Source organism: Typopeltis vanoorti, chromosome 11, assembly GCF_054136105.1.
Source record: "Typopeltis vanoorti isolate ZY-2024b chromosome 11, IOZ_Tvanoo_1.0, whole genome shotgun sequence".
Classification (NCBI taxonomy): Eukaryota; Metazoa; Arthropoda; class Arachnida; order Uropygi; family Thelyphonidae; genus Typopeltis; species Typopeltis vanoorti.
Window position 1 is genome coordinate 71,855,377 of NC_143559.1, and position 24,669 is coordinate 71,880,045.

Below are 24,669 nucleotides of genomic sequence, written 5' to 3' on the forward strand. Positions count from 1 at the left end.
ATCAGTCTTTGCATCACCCTTATGCAATGGAATTACCATAAATTCTTTCCACTCCTGCAGAATCTCCACTGTTCTGAGACTCATATTAAACAGCCTGGTCAAAGGAATAGCAAGTTCAGCTGAACATTCTTTTAGCACACATGCTGATATCCCATCAATCCCTATTGTTGAATTCTTATTCAGTTGTGCAACAGCTCTAATACCTCACCCTCATATACCTGAATTTCTTCATACAGTGAAGAGGTAACAGTGAGCTCAATGTTGTGTACACCAGGTTGACAGCTTTTAACAAAACAGGCACTCATTAGTTGAACAACTTTTTTTGCATCTGTAACCCTCATGCCATCTGCATTTAGAAGAGTTACTATTTCATATTCATTCTTTCTTTTACTTGCAGTATTGATAGAATTCTTGTAAGTTGTCTTTAGCATGCAAAGCCAGTTTCTTTTCATACTCAGACTTTGCTTTTCGTGCAACAGTTGTAACTATTCTAGCCTGTTGCTTATAATTTTTAATGCACATCATCCTTATGTACACGGTATTCCTTCCACATCATCCTTTTCTTATGAATCTCTTGCTTAAGATTACACATCCATTTAACTCCTATCCTATTTATTCTTCAAACTCTCGGGACACACTCGGATATCACATCATTTAAGTAGTGTTTAAATGCTTCCCATGCACTGTCGATATTCTTCCCATCCATCAACCAATCCCATTCCACTGAACTCTGTATAACTCCTCAGTTGGTCATAATTTCTTGCTTTGTGGTTCAGCATGTATCCTTTTTTGAATGGAACATTCATAAACTTAGTCACTTCCCAAGTGAGTACTGCATGATCACTATCACTAACTGCAGGCAGAATAGTTATGTCTTTAACTGAAACCCCCTTTGACACTATAATCAATGTAACTCTCTTTGACCTCAAGTTCCTTCTGTCACATGCTGCTTGAGTAAGTTGTACTGCAACAGCTCAATAAATTCATTTTCATTCTTCTCACGAGATTCTAGTGCTATGCAATCAGTATTTAGATAATAAAAGTCTCCTTATGATTGCTCTTTTTTGCGCTCATTTTGTCTATTTGGTGTTGCATTTCTTCATCACTAGCAACAGATCCACCAGGTCTGTAACAACACCCCACTATATAATTGATCTTGCTTGATTCCACCTCACACCAGATGGCTTCAAACTCACTGCTACATGAAACACTGTTAGTAGTGGTACTACAATCATAGGTCTTAACTAACTGGATTCAAGTCATCCGATTTCATTAGCAGCACATCCCCTCCTCTCCTATCCCCTCTATCCTTCCTAAAAATAGTGCACCCTTTACACTCGATACCAGTTAGTATGTCTGATTCAGGTCTCACTAATACCTACAATCTGAGGTTCCAACTTATCAAACTCTACCTCCTTTGTCTCTGATATTCCTAGCATTCATGTACAGACATAATAATATACCTGCATGTTCTTTTGTATACTCTTGTCTGCAGCCTACATAACACAGTTGGACAACTTGCAGATCTGTATTCTTCTCTAGTGCCTTATACATGTAGACATCTTTGCACACTTTTGATGGATTTTCATGTGTTCATGAGATACTGCTTCATCACCTCCTGGTATGGGATGCACTGCTCAGTTTTATGTTTTGGATCTCTTTTTTTTTTTTATCCTTCCACCTTTGGCATGCTTATGAGTAAGCAAAGTGGTCTTCACAATTAGGACATTAATTTCGTGCTCTTACAGTTCTTGTTTCATGATCTTTACTGCAATACTGAGAACAGATTTCAAAGGCATTACAGGCAGACTGAGAATGATAACTTTTGACATTTAAAGCAATGCAAAGGATTTTAGATGTAGAGCCTAACTGAACAGTTTAGATATCCCACTTTCACAGATGATGGTAATTTACATGTAATGAAAGTAAGGATAATGTTCTTGGTGTGAATCAGGTGACCATTCCTACGTATAAGTATTCTCCTCGTGGCTATCACTTCATCTTCCATTTTGGAGCATATCTCATTGTATGGAACACTGAGCTCCCACTCCAAAATTACTTCTTGAGAATAATTCAAAGTTTTGTGGGGGTGAACATGATTGTATTTCCCCAATAAACATTGTGCAGAGGAGGTGCCACAATTGAGTTTGTGATGTTAATTCTACCAGAATATCCCCCAAATGGAGTGTCTTCATGATTTTTGAGGATCCTGCCAACTCTCTTTCAAATTCTTCTAAATGAAAAAGGATGACATTGTCCAAAGTGACCATCACAGTTAAGTGTAAACCACAATCACTCGTATTAAAATCCATTGGTACTAAGATGAAAAGCCAAACGGCTATTTTTTTCTGGCGAGGTTGATAAGTTGAGGGGATAAAAATCCCTTATTGTTTTTCAGCCAGTAAGCGAAACTAAGATCGAAAACTACGATCTATAACGTTTCATGCCGACGAACTGTCGGCGTATCCAAGCGTAAGTGACCACTTGGTAGTGCCACACCACGGCAACTCGTTGCAAAGGTGGAGCAAGCTCCCTCACTGTTCTTGATATTTTCTCATAATGTAAAACACACAGCTCTTAGGAGATGTAGTACTGTTTTACATTTTGAGGAGCGGACACTACCTTCACACTACACTACCAAGTGGTCACTTACGCTTGGATACGCCGACAGTTCATCGGCATGAAACGTTACAGATCATAGTTTTCGATCTTAGTTTCGCTTACTGGCTGAAAAACAATAAGGGATTTTTATCCCCTCAACTTATCAACCTCGCCAGAAAAAAATAGCCGTTTGGATTTTCATCTTAGTTATACTATGTAATATAATATAGTGACACACCTTTCTGGCAATCGTATAGCAAAAGTACATGTAAGTTCTTTTCACTTAAACTCTGATATTCTAGGTCTAGCTACTCACTGATGAGACCTCAAAAAAGATTGAAACCGGTCTGGGTAGTGACCGCTCCTCATAATGTAAAACAGTACTACATCACCTAAGAGCTGTGTGTTTTACTTTATGAGAAAATATCAAGAACAGTGAGGGATCTTGCTCCACCTTTGCAATGTGTTGCCGTGGTGTGGCACTACCAAGTGGTCACTTACGCTTGGATACGCCGACAGTTCGTCGGCATGAAACGTTACAGATCGTAGTTTTCGATCTTAGTTTCGCTTACTGGCTGAAAAACAATAAGGGATTTTTATCCCCTCAACTAACTATTGGTACTCTTGTTGCTGTTGCTGATGTTTTATTTTCTTATTATTTCATATGATATTATGATGGTTTCTTGACATGTTGGGGGCTTGTTAAGGCCCTGATAATAAAGATGATGAAGTCTTCATTCTCAGGAGAATGTACATTTTCCCTTTTACTTGCTACATATCTAAAAAACTGTTTAGGATTCTCTTTAGCCTATATGGCCAATGTTCTTTTGTAATCCTTTTTTGCTTTTCTTACCACACTCGTCACCCTTCTGGCCTGCGCTTTATACCGTTCATGTGCCTGCCGGTCACCTTTCTCCTTAAATTCCCTCCATAGTTGTTTCTTTTTTTGCAGCTCAAGCTTAATGGTGTTATTCATCCATTTATCCCCTACTTGATTTATTATTCGGACTCTAGGTATACAGTCAGCCATTGCTTCATGCAAGCACTTCTTAACTACCTCCTATGCATTATCAACTTCTAGTCCTTGCAGTTGTACATGCCATGGCACCGAACCAATCAAACTCCTAAGCTTGTCATACTTTCCAGCCCGATAATTCCACATGTACCCCGTCTTAATTGAAAATTCTACACCTTTAGCCACCTCCCAAGTCAAGACCCTATGATCACTCTCACCAATTGGTGGCAATATGGTCATATTTGTTACAGCCAAATCCTCAGATGTAATTACTAGGTCAAGCGCTCTCTGACCCCTAGTATTTTCCATTACATGCTGTCGCAGATAGTTATCCCTTAATAACCGCATAAAATCCAATTCCTTCCTCCCGTGTGTCCTCTCCTCACTCCAATCAATGAGATGATCAGTAACCCGGTTTCTGGATGTACACTAGTTGCACCGCAAATGCAGTGGTAAGGTGTTAGATCCCAGTGGGTGATGATGGTCTGGATGATACAATAGAAAAAAAACTCAGGAGAAGGGAGTGAAGAATATGAGAAGAAAGCATTTAAAAAAAAACAAAAAGTATCAGCAATGCAATTGGGAGGTCTGCTCTACTCTACAACAAACAAGTGCTCATATGGGGGGGGGGAGGAATCACAAAGAATTATATGCAATTGCTAGTAAGTTAGGAAGAGAGAGAATGGAATGAAGTCATTAAAAGAAAAATAAAGCAATACTCAAGAGCAAGATCATGACAAGGTATGAAAATGTTCAAGATTTTGACTGAGATTGTGAAATATTTTTTTTTTAAGCTTTCAGAGGCTACCAGAAATACAATGGCATCTATTATTAAAAAAAAAAAAAAAACGAGTTGCACACAGTGTGAGAACTACAAGTATTACCTTGGTCATAAGGCACACTAAGTTCCAAGACCATTTTCATATACTGAATTTTTTGTATAGTGAATCACTGATTCCATAACACAGCTTTCCAGCTTGTCATTGCATGTAATAGTTTAAAAACATTTTTAAGTGGTCATATACACTGCTTAGAAAGAAGTCAACAGACACCATAGTGCGAGGAACAAACAGCCATGGAAGTCACCTTAATAAGATGCAGGACATACTTTCCTACCATAATCCTACAGGACAATGTTCAGTTCTGTAGAAATGCCATAATTTAGGAAGCACTGTATTGTTCAGTATTCAGAGGACAATATTCTTCACTGTATTCTTTGTAGCACCCTACGGTCACATTCAGTGAGTCATCCATTGTGGGTTGCAGTTGACATCCTGCACTTCCATCTCAGTATGGTATCACTGATTGTTGACCTTGGAAGACTCAATTTGTGAACAGATAAGCCTGCAACATGGCATCCTATCACAATGCCTCCTTCAAACTCCATCGGTTCCCTTCTTGCAGCCATTTCAACTGGACACAGCTGCGCTGACTTGGAGCATAATCAACCAATTTATACTGACTACAAACATGACTTGTTACATGGCACAACACGCTTTGCCCATTGGTCTGCGACTACTCTCCAAGCAGTGTGTACATAAACGATGCAAATAAAGCATTAATTTGTGTTGGTTATGCAAACCAAAAATGTTAAATAATTTTTGGAAATGAAAAACTGGATCAATAGATTGACTTAAATGAACATGCCAACTAGTTTGATCATCAATCTATACTATTAAATTAAGTTTTTCCATTTTAGAAATAAAACTGTCACGTTTATAGATAACTGTAGTATTAACTAGTGCAGCACTAATCACTATCTATATTTTTAAGAAATGTAACAGCAATAGTGTGAGGCAAGTTCAGTCTATAGACTATCTCAGTGTTGGATACACCATTATCACTAATTTTAATAATTTGAATCTTAGAATGCAATGCAATATGTTTATTCTTATTCTATTCACTGGATGCAACAGCATCCTTACTTTCGATTTATCTGCCATCATTTTATTAAAATAATTTATAAGCAGTTTATAATTCACAGAAAAATGCCAAACACAGAAATGTTGTAGCGAGCAATGATGTCGTAAATAAACACCTTCACATTGGTCGATTTATGGTATCATCATGCCACTATACCATGTGTGAACAAATGCAGCTTAGTATAAATGGACATTGAACACAGTTGAAAAATCATCGTATGAATGATGATCCGCTCATACGACGCAATAATCTTATGTACAGTATTACTGTATATAAGATTTCGTTTGGTTTAAGGTTTATTGTGCAAGGATCGATAATATCATTGCTGTATCAATACATGTCACAGCAGTACACAAGGTAATAAATACACAGTAAGTATACATACAAATAATAGCATAAACAGATGTAAGAATATGTGCATTCAAAAGCAAATGTAAAAAAACAAGTATACCAAGTAAGAAATTCATAAAAACATGCATAAAAATTCAACAAAACAAATGTATACGATATGCAAATTTAACCATAAACATTTAAAAATGAAAATAACACTTGATGAATCTGATAAAATCCCCAACTGTATAGGGCTCAGACATTACTAATATAACTAAAATAGTCACTGCACTCAATGATGAAACAAGGACAGCCAATTAAAACAAGTAATAATTACAATTAAAACAAGTAATAATTACAATTAAAACAAGTAATGAAGCCGAGCAGGAACAACATCCTCTTTATGGTCTCTCTATTCCATGAGTACCACTGTAATAAAGGTTTGTCTGATGATCTGCCTTTAATTGGTGTAGGGGATATGCAGTTTGATGAAAGCTTGAGAAAAAAAAGCTGACCTAGCTGCATTGCTTGCAGCCTCATTTTCCTTAATCCCAACGTGGCTTGGGATCAAACAGAGATGCATGTCCATATATAGCTTCCATAACTGAGGGAGGACATGAATATAAGAGAGTCCAGATGTTTCTGCAGCTCTAGATATCTTATTGCCTGTAGAGAACTTTGTGAATCAGTATATATAATGCACTGCAGTGTTATATAGTTGGCCAGCTCTTATTCCATAGAGCTCACCAGTGAAGTTACATTCCAGAGGATCTATCTGAGCAGATATGCTCTCTGGGAAGACAGCAGATCCCACTAGAACCTCGATCTTGAATCATCTGTACAAGCACAAAATCAGAGAATTCCATTCCACCCCCTCCTGTTGGTAGACAGCAGGAGGGGTGGAATATTTGGGTAATCTGCAGAAAGAAAAGCAACAAGTGATATGTATGAATGTCACAGCCATAGTATAATTGATGGTGTCTGTGCAACACTGCCCACCACCTTAATATCTAGAGCGTCTATGAATGTTTTTTCTCATACCAAAAAAAGTCATTGTGTGATATTTATGCTAAAAGTAACTGCAAATTTCTTTTATGAGGGAGAAAAAATTCTCTTCTTGCTTGAGAATCTAGAAGGTGTCATTCTCTCTATTGGAAGAAAGAAGTGACCAACTGCCACTTCAGCCAATTGCCAGCCACTGAATTGAGAATGTTTAGGAAAAGACAATAAAATCAGAAGAAACAAGAAAAAACAATAACAATAAGTAAAACCACTGAAAACAATTATCCAGGAAGCATAACTCAGATAGTGTGGACACATTCAAAGAATGGAAAATGAGCCTGACAAGATGAAGAAGCAGAGGTAAGCAGACATAGGAGAGAAGCATCCAAAACACGTTGAAAGAGATAGTGAAGTAGATCGGAATGATGTCAAGGTACTTGCCAAAGATTGAAAGAAGTGGTGTGCTTTGTGTATTTCTATGAATAATCAGATTGTAATTATTTAAATATCACATTAAATGTGCATGAAATCAGCATAATATTTCCAGCACTTCAATTAAATTTGAATCTTATTACATTACAGTATTAGATATTTGCCAAGAACAGAAAAGGGGAGGGAAAACAGAGAATTTCAATGACAATATTAAGAACTCCTGCTCTAGATGAGATGTAGAAGTAACTTTAATCCATACATACTAATCATGAATTTGCACATCTATTTTTATTATGATCAACATAAACTACCCATGTTGAATCTCATATTTGAGACATTACGGTAAAAAAAAAAAAATAATTGTAACTTCTCTCCTCTTTCAACAAAATGAAATTGTTAACTAGTGAAAAAGAGAGCCAAAAGGTTTCACTTTGGCGATGCAAAATTATTCAAATTAAATGGATATGGAATCCAACATTATTTCAAAGCCGAATAGAGAAACTACAAGGGTTTCATGCTGAATATAGATAGAAACTATAAAAGTTTTGGCAGATCCAAGCATAAGCAAACCTTTCATGAGGGGCAACTCGTAGTGAAGGCGGAGTAAGCTCTGATCACTATCCTTAGTATTTCTCATAATGAGAAACATCTCCTAGCAGACACGTATGATGTTATACATTATGGGAAGGGGGGGGATCACTACCAGACCAGTTTCGATCTTTTTTGAGGTCTCATCAGTGGAAGCCAGACCCAGATACTCAGGTTGAAGTGGTGCAGAACTTATACTTTACCATACAAGTTGCTAAAGAAGGTGTCACATCACAAAAGCCACCAAAAATTACTGAAATTGTTAAAATTACAAATAATAAAAAATTAACAAAGGACACTTACATATGCAGTACCAGCAAAAAAAGTTAGCCCACCAGGTAAAAATGTTCCTGCAATAAAGATACCCCATACAAAACAGGCACCAATATGATGATCTATTATTTCTCCTATGAACCATGGACCTATTTCATAAACAAGACACTATATTAATGCATGATACAATAAATGAATAATATGTAGACCTGAACTGACAGTGTTTGTAAAAGATCAAAATAAGCAAAGTTATTCATAATTAATAGCGAAGCACATAAAACAAAAAGTTGTCTAATGTCTATCAATTGTGTGTTTTTATGGAGTATGCTGCATGATGAAAAATATCCAATTTTCTTGTGTGTGTGTGTGTGTGTGTGTGGAAGGGGGGGGGGGGCATTAGCCTTGTTTAAGATTAGACATGTAACTGAAAATGCCTTGAAAATGTTATTACTTGAACACTACTATGATGTCCCATGGCTCATCTTGAAAAGACTCAACACTTTACATAATATCTATTATGATACTACTACTAAAATTTGCCACCAACACACTGCTTCTTCTGGCAACATTTCACTGACCACTAACTCAGCTTGAAAGAATAAACTTTCCCTTGTTCTTTCCATCTTATGTACAAAACAACTCTCCTATGTTTATTAAATTCTTTCAACCCAAGTCCTCATTCTATCTACACAACAAATACAGGTTAAATTACCTTCACAATCAACAGTCAAGAGTAGTGATATTCACAAGCAGGTTCCATGGTGTAGTGGCTATCACATTTGTTTTATGTGTGAAAGGTTCCAGGTTTGATCACTTTGATGCAAACTGAAGAAAGTGTTGAGGAACCAAACAGATGTTGTGGCCTTACAGGACTAGAATAGATTATATGAGTGGGCAACAGTAGGGAACTGTCAGTTCAATGTTGCAAAGTGTGAGGTTCTGAAATTTGATAGGCTACAATGGGATGCAAAATATTAAGTTGGTGGAGAAATTTTGGAGAAGACAGTGGTGATGGACAAAAATTTGAAGTTCAGAGGTCACACTGCACAAGTTGGGAAGTTATCACATCAGATTATCACATCTCCCTTTACGGTAATTAAGCCTAACGCGAAACAGACAGCAATGGCAGGTTATTAAGACGTGAATATGATTCGTGTGGCATTAACTAAAGATCACGCAACAGAAAGATAAAAGCAAGCCAACAATTGAGTTGAAATGCTAACTCTCTTTAACCGAATTCCAATAATATGTGAAACTGTCATAACAACATTCACTATATATATATATATATATATATTTCTTAGTTTTAACACGTTTACGAATTTTAACATGTTCGGTTGAATTTTATTATTATTATTTATTATTATTATTATTAATATGATTCGTGTGGCATTAACTAAAGATCACGCAACAGAAAGATAAAAGCAAGCCAACAATTGAGTTGAAATGCTAACTCTCTTTAACCGAATTCCAATAATATGTGAAACTGTCATAACAACATTCACTATATATATACAGGGTGTTCGGGATAAATTTGACAGTTTCGTAAGGAAAAAGAAAATCTTCTTTGTATCTATTAAATTTAATGAATTGACAAAAAAACATTACAGGCAGAGTTAATTACAATACTATCAACAAGATTTACTCAAAATAACCACCATTAGCATCGATCACAGCTTCAATTCTGCTTCGGAATCTCGAACAAGCTGATGCTACAGTCTCCCTGGGAAGGGCCGCAAAAACTGTTTTAATTTTATCCATTAACTGGGCTTTTGTATTACTGGAAGTGCGATTGGTGTCTTTTTCAACTGCGCCCCATACAAAATAATCCATGGGGTTAAGGTCTGGGGAGTTTGGAGGCCAAACATTTGGACTGGTGAAGTCGTAGAAATTTTCAGACAACCATTTTTGACTTTTCCCAGAGGTGTGGCAAGGGGCCGAATCCTGCTGCCATACATACGGCCTACCATTGGCTACCCTTGTTATCCAGGGCTTGACTACAGTTAGCAACTCCACGAACAAAGCCCGAATTCCAATGCCAGGGTTCTTCAACACCTGTTCCTGCAGATTTGCGAGGAATTCTGCTGTACGAACGCAATCAGATCGTCTGCTAGGGATCTTTCTTCTTGCTACATCCTCGTAGTCACCATTGCAAGTCTCTAGTTCATGCCTGATTGTTTTTACTGTATTCAGGGAGCATTGGGCAGCAGTCGTAATATCCTTATTTTGATGGCGGGCACGAATCATCATGATACAAGTTATTCTCTTCCATGATTCAGGTGGGTTCCAGCTATCCATCCTTTCTGACATCTTGTATATGAATGAAGAAGGGTCCAAACTTTTAAATGAAGAGAAGTGTGTGTTAATACATGTAACTTACGGAAAAATATAATTAATTATAAATATGTCAAATTTATCCCGAACACCCTGTATATATATATATATATATATATTTCTTAGTTTTAACACGTTTACGAATTTTAACATGTTCGGTTGAATTTTATTATTATTATTATTATTATTATTATTATTTATTATTATTATAGCAATGATGTGGAGGATCTTAATGTGCAGAAATAAAGAAGAGGTTCTGGTTCCATTGTACAGTATAGTGAAAAAAAAAAAAGAGTACTGAATAACTATAATGACAATATATGTTAGTAAAGGTGTCAAAGTTCAGTACTATTTTTTTGTGCCATGCTATACAGTATAAGGCCACATATGATTACTGCACACAGATTTGGCCTCTGGTTTTCATGGTGATGAGGATATGTTGAAAAGGATCTAGAAAAGAATAACTAAGGTGGTAACTGGTCTTTGGGATGTAGAATATGAACACAGATTGAGTGAATGTAGTTGACAGAACCATGTGAATAGGAAGAATGGAGGAGATATGATTCCATTAATATGGGAATCATATACCCAATTGGTAAAAGGGTTGTTACTGAATTAGCAGAAGAAATTTTTCATAGAATGGGAGAAGGGCTAGAACAAGGAAGCATTATGGAAGCTGAATAAGAAGGGTGTGAACAGGGACATAAGGAGTAGGTTCTTTGCATGGAGAGTGGTTGGTGAGTGGAATGAATTGCCTGACATTGTCGTGAATGAGAATACACTCTGAATGAAATATACTGAATGAGTTTTAAAGCATGGTTTTATGGGCTTTATGTGTAACAGTGTTTGTTCCTCCCACAATGGGTCTTTTTTGACTCATGGAGGTCTGGTAACAATAATGATATTTCTAAAAGAGCCTCGGTAGCTCAGTCGGTATAGACAGAGCCCTTTGGTCGGAAAGACCTGGGTTCGATTCCCGTCAGTGACATGAGGAACCTTTATCTGGTCTCTTTTGACAAAAGGTGAGTTAGCTGGTCTCATATGGAGGTAGGGAGTTTTTTTTACATGGAAACTCAGGTTTTTCATCCCCCAGAACAGGCAAATAGGCCCCGTGAACACATGCATCTACAGACATGACTAACCACATTATCCTCGGGACGGATATGGTTTGGAAGGGCTAAGGACAGCCCTGTAACAGGCCACTAGGCCTAATACATAAATAGGAAGAAGTTATTTCTAAGATGATACCAACAATTCATCATCTCTCTCTCTCTCCAAATATTTCTTTACAATCATGCACAGAATTTCAGATGCAGTCAAATAAAATGAACCAACATTCAGTAATTCTTTTGTCTTCAGTGCCTTTAGAGAATGTCTCCTGCATTTCAATTTCCTGTCCACTATCAATATCTTGACTGTATGAATATATGACTATCATAACACAGAACTTCAGATATAAAATTATATACTGTGCAAGACACTGGTCTGGCTTCATTCTCTCATGTTCATAATGCCAGTCTATTTAAATTCTTAAGGTTATACTATAATCATTTAAGATTCCTTTTAACTTTTTATCAGCAAACAATTATATATTCCCCTCTATGCCCTTAAAGGTATTATTCATACAGAAATTAAAACATCAGACAAAAGAAAAGCACTATCAGCTGATTGCATTCCTATAAAAGTTCCTTCATATATTCTTATAATAATTCAGGACCACTACCCTCTTATCTGTGTGACTAGGTTATTATTCATCTCCATGACTTATGCAATACACTCTTGTCATGAGACTTTACATGCCAGATGATTTATCATTTGGTGAAATTCTACACTGATTAATGGGTGATGGGAGACAGGTGAGGACCTGAAATGACTGTTGCCACATCTGATTTCCACAGAAAGCTTCTAGTTAGTTTTTTTCCCTACCTCATAATCTAGGTGACATCCTTCAAATGCATGCCAAAAAGGTACTGTAGTAAAGTTTTGCAGACTGTCTGGTAGACAGTAGCTACAAATAAACCCGATAATGGTAATGCATCAAGAAGCTTCAATCAACCAACAACTTGTAAATAATTACTGAAACCTTAATCTGCTAAGTCATATGCCTAGAGGGAATCAATATACAGTGGTAAATGGAAAGCACTATTGAGCCCATATTATGGCTGGGAGACCATTCTGTGTGTGTGTGCGCGCGCGCGCGTTGGCCTGACTCGATCTTTTATTTCTAACAAAACTCCTAACTGGTAGCTGCAACAACCCAAGTCCTTAACTGCTTAAACAACTCTCCATGATTTTTCATCACAACAATGGCTATGTATTCATAACATGCCATAATAACAAACTTAGAATATTATCCTTGCATCATTCTGCTACACTTCTGTTTTTCTCAATCTCCAAGCTTTTCAGACTTTTATCTCCAAAGTTTAACTGCCTGAACAATGAATGCTATCTGCCTTGTTGACTTTAATGTCAACAAAAACTGGCTTCCCTTTTCCAATTCTAATGATCAAGGTGGAAGAATTGCCAAATTCTTTACTGTTATCCGTGATCTAACACAAACTGTATCTGTGGGTTTCAGCAACATATTATTACAATGCTATACAAAGGACAATCTCTCTTTCTCTCTCTCACACACACATGCACAGCATTCACTGAAAGAAGCTGTCAGTTCATAGCTAAGTTTTCAAAAGGTTTCGTGATCAAGCATATATATACATTTGAGTATTGGTTATAACTTATATTGTACATTTAATAGACACATGGCACATTCCAGAGAAGTAAAATTAAAATGTTAGTTTAATGCTTCCAACATTTCATTGATATCATACATATATCATATGCTAAACTGTAACTAAATTAAACTTGCCTAGAAATTATATTCTTGTTTAATCCTTTATCCAAGCATAAGCAAAACAAAGTTTGCACACGAAGTATCTTCATGACTAATTGTATCTTCTACAACTAAACTGTAACATGCATGCAGGCAAGTCACACGATGGAAGTGGAAATTATTAGATTGTGAAGTTCATGGATGATAGTCAGTAGCACTGATTATTAAGCAAGAGGCCTTAAAGTTACAAATGCCCATATCCTTGAAAGTATGACATATCTGTATTTATTAACGTTGCTGGCAGTTAGAACATCTATAGATTTCATGAAAAAAAAAAAATAATAATAACTGTCTTGTGTCTAAACTTGCAATGATGAAGTATGGCAGCTATTTTTTTTTCTTTTTTTTTTTAAAAAAATCGACTTTTTTTAAATTCGATTCTCTGAGTAGTGCCTAGGCATGAATGTTTAGCTATAGCAGGAGATATAGCTATGTTCTTCTAGGCAGATACCACTATTATTTTTTTTTGCAGTTTATTGATAAGAGGCAGGCTGTAGGAACCAGCAATTCTGTATACTCCTGAAACTGAGAAAGTAAGTGGCTTATCTTTAGTAGAACAATAACGGTAGTATGGAAATTGTAATTTTTTTATTTGAAAAATTTTATATTTTCTGAGGTGGCATGATTTTAGGCCTGATTACTGTAATACGAGAGTGGTCTGAAAAGTTCTCGGCCTCAACCATAGATGGCAACACTATCAGCAAGATTTTTTTTTTCTAAGTTGTCACATTTGTCATAAGCATCCATGTGAAACTGCAAGTAATTCTATCAAGTGTTATGTCCCATTTTATGATTTTATTCTATCTAGTTATTTCCCCTTTATCTATGTTCTATTATCTACGCACGAGATATCACCAAAAATTTTTACTAATATCAAAGTTATTTTTCCCCTTAGTATCCCTAATATTTGTATTATGCTGCGCCTTTTGGGACATTTAGTTTAAGATATTATATACAAAAACAAGGAGAAAGAACTAAAATATGTCTGAAAGTGTAACTATGTTGCAGTCATGACACTTTATCTCGTTTCTCAACACATTAATTTCCCACATGATTAGGTTCGTAATTTTTCAAGTGGTGCATTGGACAGCAATTTCAGACAACTGTTTTATCATTGGAGAAAAGGTTTATTAAATTCCTTAACATGGTACAATTCAAATATTAGTTATTACTCAATTCAGTGCTATACTAAATATTTACAAACTGACAGTTTATCATAAGTAATTAGGCTATGATCCAATAATGGGTATTACGATCATGCCGCCATACACATTCAACACAAATTCATTTGACACGGACATATAAGATTAATTCACACTATTTAACTATCAAAACTTAAGTAGATTAAATAAACCTTTTACTGCACTAACACACAACTATGACATTTTAACTTTCCTATACATTACAATAGACATGCAAAATTCTCAGGACACTTAATTATTCATATAACATTAACACTAGCCAGCTTACTTTTAATATATTCTGTCAGATACTAAAGTCCTAGTATAAATTTTCCTTGGTCACTTCAACAGTTCCGTATTAGAATAATGATACCTATTACAGACAAATTTTAGTTAACATTAGATATATTTTACAGTACCTTTCTTTCTTGAGTTTTTTATATGGGCCTTTACCTTTTTCCGATTGAACTAGCTTGGTATAACCTCTCCGATAATTTGCTACTCCTACGTTCCTTTTGGAGTTGAACTATGCTTACATGGTCTTAAACTTTCGTAATTCAGGAATCATCTATATGATGGCTGTGCGACTCGCGACGTGGATATCGATATCTTTATAGCTTTCCCTTTCTCATGGTTGTCACTGAAGTTGAAACACAAAGAATATGTTTCCTTTTCTTTGACTCTATGGCATTCTTTGCTTCTTACATAGGAAATTTGGAATCGAAATCCCGCTCACTTTTGTTTCCATGTTGTGACGACGGAGATATAACCCCAATCTCCACTCAGGAAAACCGCATGAAACCTATGCCACGGAGCTCGTAGAGAACTCCTCGGGAACAGAACCAAAACAAAAACCAAAAAGCCTCCTGTGGGGGGGGGGGGGGTTCCAACCCTTTTATACCTGCTCTTCTAACGGCGCCTTTTTTTAACTTCTTTTCTCTGCCCCATACTTGTTTTTACTTCACCGACCAATTAGGGTGGCGTTTTTCTGCCAAACGTCATTTGATCGGCGAGCCCGTAACGAAGTCTCAATCCGGGAATTGACCCTAAGCGATTGTCTGTTGTTTTTCTTGTGCTAGCCTCTAATTTAGTCCCCTTTCCAAAATTTTTATATGAATTTAATCTCTAGCCTCTCACATACCATCTTTTATGACTAATCCTTTTCTGTCTTATTTAGTTAAATTTTCTCATTTATACCATATTACAACATTAATATATTCTTTTCTTTTTTTGTTAGTTAGTTTAACAAACACCTTTATATTTTATATATTTTATTGGATGCAAGAATATTTCTTTTTCTTTTAAATAATTCATTTAAATTAGCTATTAGCCTTTATGCAGGGTTTTTAATTTATTTCTCTTCATGTTACACCATGATAGCTGAGAATTCTACATTCTTAAAATATCAGGTGTAACACAAGTAGTTTGTTTTATACAGCTGCCTGAAGCAAAAGAGTTGTCTGTATCCCTTGAAATGGATAAAATTGAGTATTGTGCGGTTATAAAATTATTTCTAAAAGAAGGTTTAACGGCAAAAGAAATTCATTTAAAGTTCATAAAAGTTTATGGGCACTCTTCTCCTTCGTTTGACAATTAAGAAATGGGCTGCCGAGTTTAAACATGGCCATACCAGCCTTGAAGATGATCCACATGGAGGACGTCCAAAAAAGTGTAATAACACCAGAAATCATTGATCAAGTGCACAATATGGTATTGGATAACTGGTGAGTCAATGTGCGTGAAATTGCTGAGACTATAGGCATTTCAAAAAGAACATGTAGGATATATTTGCATGAAGAATTGCAAATGAAAAAGCTTTGCGCAAGATGGGTGCCGCGCTTGCTCACAGCAGATCAAAAACGCACTCGCATGAAAATCTCTGAACAGTGCTTGGAGCATTTTAACAAGAATAAACCTGATTTTGTGCATCGATTATTACTATGGATAAGACTTGGATTCGTCATTACACACACACACACACACACACACCAGAATCCAAACAGTGGACAGAAGAAGACAAAGTTGGTTCCATCAGTAGAAAAGGTCATGGCACCGGCGTTTTGGGATGCTAAAGGCATTTTGTTTATTATCTTGAAAAGGGTAAAACCATAACCAGCGAATAATATTTCCTGAATTAAACCAGACTAGATAAAAAAATTCGTGAGAAAAGACTAGGTATGCAGAAGAAAAAAAAAATCATCTTTCATCAGGACAGTGCACCTGCCCACAAAAGTATCTTGGCAATGGGAAAATTAAGGGATCTGCACTATGATGAATTGTTGGAACATCTGCCCTATTCCCCAGATTTGGCTCCCTCTGACTTTTTTTTCTCTTCCCAAAACTAAAACTCTTCCTCGATGGTCAGCGTTTTTCTTCAAATCAAGAGGTGATTGCAGCTGTAGAGGGGCATTTTGCAGATCTTACTGAGAACCACTACAATGATGGGATAATGGCACTGGAGCATCGCTGAAATAAATGTATTAGTCTCAAGGGAAGGGTACATGACAACTGGGCGACAGAATAAAAGATCAAATATGCAATTCTATTCTGTTGATCTATTACCAGGTAAATTAAAATTTTTTTTGAGAAACGAATTAAAAGAACGGTATAAACAAAATTTGAAAAATCTCACTTATAATTAAGTTTATTTTTATTGTGTAGAATTACGAATTGTATAGAAGTTATAGTGAAATTTCCCATACAAAAAAATGAGTCAGCTAGTTAATATTTATATTATATATTTTTGTTTATATCATATATCAAAATTTGTAGGATCGTTTAAGAAAGAGATGGTTAAAAAGAGTGGTCCAAAAATAATTTAAAAATGAAAGGTATAATTGCACAGTATTAAATAAAGAAAAAATAGTTTTTTTTAAAATTCATTTATTAATATTATTTTGTAATTAATAAACATATTTACAAATGTTACATATATACACTAAAACAAAAAAGTATATGAAATTCAAAACAATTTTTTTTGAATTTATTAATTCATATTTTAGTTATATGCAATATCATGTAAATATTTTATTATATTTTCCGTATCGTAATTAATAACTTTTTTCAAAATTCTTTGGTCAGCTTCATCGTAACATCAACGTTTGTGCTCACGTTGAAAACCTGCTACTGCTCTTTCATAATCAACATATGTTTTTTGAATTTTTTGTAGTCCATTTATAAAAATCCATAAATTTGGATGACTCGCGCTGCTGCCAAAGCTCAATTGCAGTTTTCGATGGCAGGCTTCTGCAAAATTATTTGTCCTATCAGTTCCATTTACTGTTCTTTGGTACACAGACCAAACGTTTAAGGGAAAAATCGGTGGAGCCCTGGTTCTGTTATTCCTTAGACGCCCTATGCATGTGTTTGTAAACCATTCTAAAATTGGTTCAAATTCATTGGATAAATGATTCTCAAGTTCAGAAATAGCGTAAATAATATCTTGTTCTGGAACGAAAGCAAGCAAAGTGATCATTTTTGAATTTAAAGCGAATTGCGCATCAGAATTATATCTGGTTAAAACACTGCATGAAGCTAAATGCTTATGAAGATTTTGTACGAGATGAAAAAAAAGCGACCATTTATGTTAGCTTGTGTAAATACTATACGTAACACTTGATGAATGGCAATTTCAAAATCAACATTTATACTTAAGTATAAAGAGCTAATAAGCTTCATTTCGGCAATGAAAACATTACTTAAATTAAGGGGATATTAAATCCCACATAGTTTTAAAACCGAATAAGAAACTCAAAGATTGGAATCAGAGAGTTACTTGCCGAATATAGTAAACTATAAAGTATCGGCGAACACTAGCGTTAGCCAATGCAAGTGATCCTAGTACGTAGTACAATACTGGGCGGCTCGTTGCAAAGGTGGAGGAAGAAGTTCAGATCGCTATTCTTAGGTATTTTCCATAATGTAAAAACACATTTCCTAGGAAATGTATGCTGTTATTACATTATGGAGGGAGGTCACTACCCAGACCGGTTTCAGCCTTTTTTGAGGCTTCATCAGTGAGTAGCTAGACCTAATACCAAAGTGTATAGCGAAAAGAACTTATGTACTTTGCGAACGAGTTTTCCAAACAGGTGCAACCATTAAGTTACTTAAGTATAAAGAGCTAATAAGCTTCATTTCGGCAATGAAAACATTACTTAAATTAAGGGGATATTAAATCCCACATAGTTTTAAAACCGAATAAGAAACTCAAAGATTGGAATCAGAGAGTTGATTCAGATAACTCTCTGATTCCAATCTTTGAGTTTCTTATTCGGTTTTAAAACTATGTGGGATTTAATATCCCCTTAATTTAAGTAATGTCAACATTTATATTTTCGGGATCTAGTAATGGCCACATTTCATGCATCATATAAAATAATTTTGTGTATGTTTCAAGAGTCTTATTAGGTAATAAACAATATAAAATAGGGAAAACAGGACCTCCATCCTTTCTAGCCAAAATAACAAAAATTTGAGCAAAAAGAGGGGGAGAAAGTAAAAATGTGCCATCCATAAATAATTCATTCATGCTTTGGCTCCACACTGCATGGCTTTCATGACCAAAAATTAATATTCTCATGGGATCGACCTGTTCTGATCCAGAATCAGCCGATAAAAAAAAGTTCAAATTGTGATGGACTGAATTCATAATTTAAGTATTCTTCAGGAATAATTATTGTTTCCCTAGAATCAGGATTAATTGGGCTTTTAAATTTTTTAATCTTCTTCTTTGAATATTTCTGCACAGACTGCTATGAACTGGAAGCATTCCTTCTACTGCAGAAGAAACATTTTGTAGAACTTGAGTTCTGATTTGTGATGGGTTGCTCATCAGCTAATTTTTTGGCTGTTGTACTAACTTCTTGCATTATTACTCTGGCTGCATTTCCAGAAATTAGTGATCCATCACTGACACTTGTCCAGATTCTGCCGTTGCATCCTTTGTTTTTATTTTCACATCGCCAAAATTGAATTGAACCTTTCTTATTTTAGATGTCACGTATACAATTAAGATTATAAATTTTGAATACATACCTTTTATTTACTGAAACTTGTTCTTTGCACGTGGTAACTGTAACGTTGACACAAATATTGGAAACGATGTAATAAACAAACAACTAGTCTTACTGTTTAATAGAAGTCAAAATATCTTGCGAATGTGTATTAAACTAAATAACTGCACACAAAAACGTCCAATGATAAATTGCCAAACAAGACACCTTATGCAGTGAAGCTCAGAAATACTTCTTCAGACAATAAAAATAAACTTAATTATAAGCGAGATTTTTCAAATTTTATGTTTATACCGTAATTCTATGGGAAATTTCAATATAACTTCAATACAATTCGTAATAATTCTACACAATAAAAATAAAATTAAATAAACTTAATTATAAGATTTTTCAATTTTTTTGTATGGCAATTTATCATTTGGGCTTTTTGTGTGTGGTTATTTAGTTTAATACGCATTCGCAAGATATTTTAACTAGTCTTACTGTTTAATAGAAGTCAAAATATCTTGCGAATGCGTATTAAACTAAATAACCGCACACAAAACGCCCAAATGAAAAATTGCCAAACAAGACACCTTACGCAGTAAAGCTCAGAAATAAAAATTATAAGCAAGTTTTTCAATTTTTTTGTTTATATCATTCTTTTAACTCATTTTTATCTGATAATAGATCAACAGAATAGAATTGCATATTTCATCTTTTATTCCGTCGCCCAGCTGACCGTGTCCCTAAGGGAGATTATGTGGAAAAATAAAAATAATTTTGAAATTATAAATTTGTTTTTTCATTGTTAGGCCAAGAACTTTTCAGACCATCCTCTTATGTGCACACAATGGGAGGGAGGGATAAATTCAGCATTTTGTTATGTTGAAAATGTACCCACTGACTAAGAGGATATGGCAGAAATGATTGCATTCATCTATGGTTGATGCTAACTTGGAACAGATTACTGACTGAATGTTAGCTATTGTTTTAACGACTAAAATTAACACACGTGAACCACAGTAGTAGGTTTTTTATTACGTAAATATTTCGTCCTAGGTATCTTAGGACATCATCAGTATGGTAGAACAATACTAGGAATGACACAAAGGATAGGGTGCATACGTACAATGGAATCCAAATTTGCATGCAGTGGCGAGTTGCAGCCTGAACTTAAATTAGATTAAATTACAATTAAGTTATTTTTACACAATTTTGTATGACAATTTCCATACTTTAGGGATGGTAAGAACATCATTGTGGTTTAGATTTGGTCTGTGAAGTAGGGCTTCAGCACTTTCTTTATATAAGCGTTCATATTTATATGAAGATCTGTGTAGGAGTTTTGTTTTTTTCCAGTGGATCTTGTGGTTTGAGTTTTCAACTCCGTGTTGAGCGAGGCCTGATTTTAGCAGTTTGATGAGGCGGATATGGTCTTGATGTTCCGAAATGCGTTTAAAAACTGATCTGCCTGTCTGTCCATAATAAGAGAGTTTACAGGAGCATGGAACCTCGTATACACCAGGTAGTAGCATAGGTGAAAGTTTGTCTTTGGAAGAACGTAACAGGTTGTGGATCTGGTTGATGGGTTTGTAGGTGGCAGTAAGATTGTATTTCTTCATAATTTTCGAGAGCTGTTCGGAGATGCCTTTGATATAAGGTATGGGAATCCTATGGGCTTGTTCTTGTCTAGGTTGATGTGTAGAAGTTGCTGATGATTTTTTGAGTTGTTTTGAGATTGTATCCATTTAGAGTGGCTGTGTTTTTGATTATTTCCAATTCTTGTTTAAGAGAATCCTCGGAGGAGCAAAATCTGTGTGCTCTGGTTACCAATGATTTAATGATGCCAAATTTTTGAGAGGGATGGTGAGCAGAAGTATGGTGAATGTAGCAACCTGAAAATGTTGGCTTGCGATAGACAGAGGTGGAGATGGAACCGTCTTCTTTTCTTTGGATGTGTAAATCCAGAAAGGGGATGCCCTGTGGGGATTCTTTTCCTAATGTAAATTTGATTTTGCTTTTGCTCCTCCGAGGATTCTCTAAAACAAGAATTGGAAATAATCAAAAACACAGCCATTCTAAATGGATACAATCTCAAAACAACTCAAAAATCATCAGCAACTTCTCTACACATCAACCTAGACAAGAACAAGCCCATAGGATTCCCATACCTTATATCAAAGGCATCTCCGAATGGCTCTTGAAAATTATGAAGAAATACAATCTTACTGCTACCTACAAACCCATCAACCAGATCCACAACCTGTTTTGCCCAAAGATAAACTTTCACCTATGCTACTACCTGGTGTATAAAAGGTTTCATGCTCCTGTAAACTCTCTTATTATGGACAGACAGGCAGATCAGTTTGGATTTGGATTCCATTGTATGTATGCACTCTATCCTTTGTGTCATTCCTAGTATTGTTCTACTGTACTGATGATGTCCTAAGATACCTAGGACGAAATATTTATGTAATAAAAAACCTACTACTGTGGTTCACGTGTGTTAATTTTAGTCATGAATTCTCCACAGGTTTCTCTATATAATCAAATTGTTTTAATAATGCTATACTGTTGTTATACTCTCTGTATTGGAGAGAATGGATTTGCTAGTGAATGCATATGGTATGAGCTTGTTTTCTCTTTGTTTATTAAACTGGATTCTAGGACATTGGCTGTTTAGGTAGTGGAGGAACGTGTTCCATGTATTTGAATTACCCAATTAGAGAACACATAATTGATATATCTCGATCTGATAGCTAAACAGACACTGTATTGGAATTTTTTTTTTTAATGTTTCATGTAGAATTGGTCCACAGGGACATAGCAGTACTTTTTCTATGATTAACAGTAATGCATTTTTTAAAACTGTTTTTTTTTTTTCAAAACAAATTAATAAAATGATATGATAAATACAAATTCATTAAGCGGTATGACCGATTTGGACATTGGGCTATTTTTATAGTAATGAAATAACTTATACAATGTCTAATGATGGTATTTGACTACCTTTCAAACCAGCACATAAGTGCCGGTTTGAACTTATAAGGTTAAATGGAATGAATACAGCATAGTGTAAATAATTAAACACAAGTTTAATTGATTCTACATTTTATCTCAGTCACTGAGACAGTGTCAAGGAAACAATATTAAAACTGCAAAAAACACACACACACAAAAATGCTCCAAACAATAAATAGAAAAAATTAGATTGAAAGCTTGAAGTCTTATGAGGGGCATCCTCTATGGGTGTTGTTGTTGGTTAGCCTTAGCAATTAAATTTCCCCAAACCTTGGGAAGTTTAATACAACCATATTTATTAAGATTTGGTTAGGTTTTTTGAAATTTGCTGCTTATTCTAAACAAAGAGTCTTTCAAGTTCGTATTTGCTGTGGTGAAGTATAGAACATATACCGGCCACTGAATCAAAAACTTTTATTTAATATTGTGCTGGACCTCCTTTAGCCCGAATTACAGCATATGTGTATGTTTTGTCATAGATTCCACAAGGCGTTGGACTGTATTAATGTTACAATATACTAGGAATTCGCCAGAAAGTCCTTTAACTAGCTCTGGTTTGATGGAAGAAGAAGACTTTGTTCTTGAATCTGTTTTTCTAACATGTCCTATATATTCTCAATGGGGTTCAGATCTGGGATTTGTGTAGCCAGGGAAGACAGAAGTTGCTGTCATGCTTGCTGAACTACTGCTGAACAATTCTTGCATGATGGTCATCCATTAAACAACTGTCACCTGTTGGATAAAAAGTCAACATTACAGTATGAACTTGAATGGCAATAATGTTCACATATTTCTTGGAGGACATGTGACCTTCAAGCAATATCAGAGGACCAGTTCTGTAGCAACAGAACATGCCCCACACCATGACACCACCTTCAAAAACTTGAGTTGGAACCTTGAGTTGGATTTACAAGGCAAGATGGGTTCATTGCTTCATGGGCTCCTCTCCAAACTGCCACTGGAAGACTGAAAAAAAGTTGAAAAAAAGAGAAAACATGACAAGGCATGTTTTCTCTTTTTTTATTCTTCTAGTGCTGTCATGGTATTGCTGACACCGATGTAGAGACAAACTTTCTGGTTCTTCACAAAAATTAGTGGTTTCCATTTAAGCATGTGACTGCTAATACCAAATCTCTTCAATTTCCTGTGCTTAGTTCAGTGAGTTATGCCTCTTAGACAAGCAATGTAGGTTATTTTCCACTGATTAAACACTCGGGATATCTCACCTTTTGAGAAACCAGTCAGATTTGCTGTTTGCAAAATCATGTCTAGAGCCAGATGGGCACCCACAATAAGCCCTTTATCAAACTGAAAGATCTTTTGTTTTTCCCATTGTGATCAACACTATTGACGATTACTGACCAGTGCTGCCTTCTTAAATAGTTGGCTAGAACATTGGTGATGCATGTGACCTAGTATTTTCATGTATGCTGCATGATGTTACGTACATCTGCATAAAGGTTTCTAATTCAGTGGCTGGTATATGTAGTTTTCTTCCATTTGATTCTGTGCAAATTATCCAAAGTATGGCCAGCTAGACCTGATTGGCCCTACTTGTGGTGATAGATGTATTTATGTTCTTCCAGGTAAATGCTAGCATTTACCTGGAAGAACAGGTAAATGCTGGCAGATCTTCTAATCTGACCATATAAGTTTCAAGAAAAAGGAACTCTGTAAACACCTGGAACAGAGAGAGGAGATAGAGTATTATTTGGAGAATGGATGAGGAGAACCAGCTTCAAATGAAGTTTGAATGAAGTATAGAGATTTACTTTTTTAGAGTTCTAGCTATTTTTTCTGAGGTGTCCTGGATATAAGGAACAATGATACTGTTACACCCTGATAACTTAAGAATGTAAAAATTTCAGTTATCATGATGTAACAAGAGAAGAAATAAACCCCCTGTATAGATAACTAAGTAAGCAAGCTTGTTCCTAAGCAGATATCTTTAAAAGCCTTTGAAAGTAACGAATACAAAAAATATAAAGAAAGAAAAACATGCTTGCATCCAAGTGAAAAATATAGCTGACATTGTTGAACTAAATAAGAAAAAAGAAGGGAATTTTATTACAGTTGTGATAT

General features: G+C 35.5%; 1 protein-coding gene across 3 annotated transcripts in view; it reads right to left on the reverse strand.

Moving 5' to 3' along the window:
* Positions 1-24,669, reverse strand: part of LOC150101723 (transmembrane protein 62-like) — a 280,792-nt gene that overhangs the window by 13,133 nt on the left and 242,990 nt on the right. For 2 of the 3 annotated variants that reach the window (XM_090400377.1, XM_090400376.1), the window contains one exon: positions 8,195-8,313. The exons of the other annotated variant lie outside the window; for it this stretch is intronic. In XM_090400377.1, the coding sequence (XP_090256503.1) occupies positions 8,195-8,313 (119 nt within the window). The remainder of the gene's footprint in view (positions 1-8,194; positions 8,314-24,669) is intronic. 3 annotated transcript variants of the gene reach the window in all.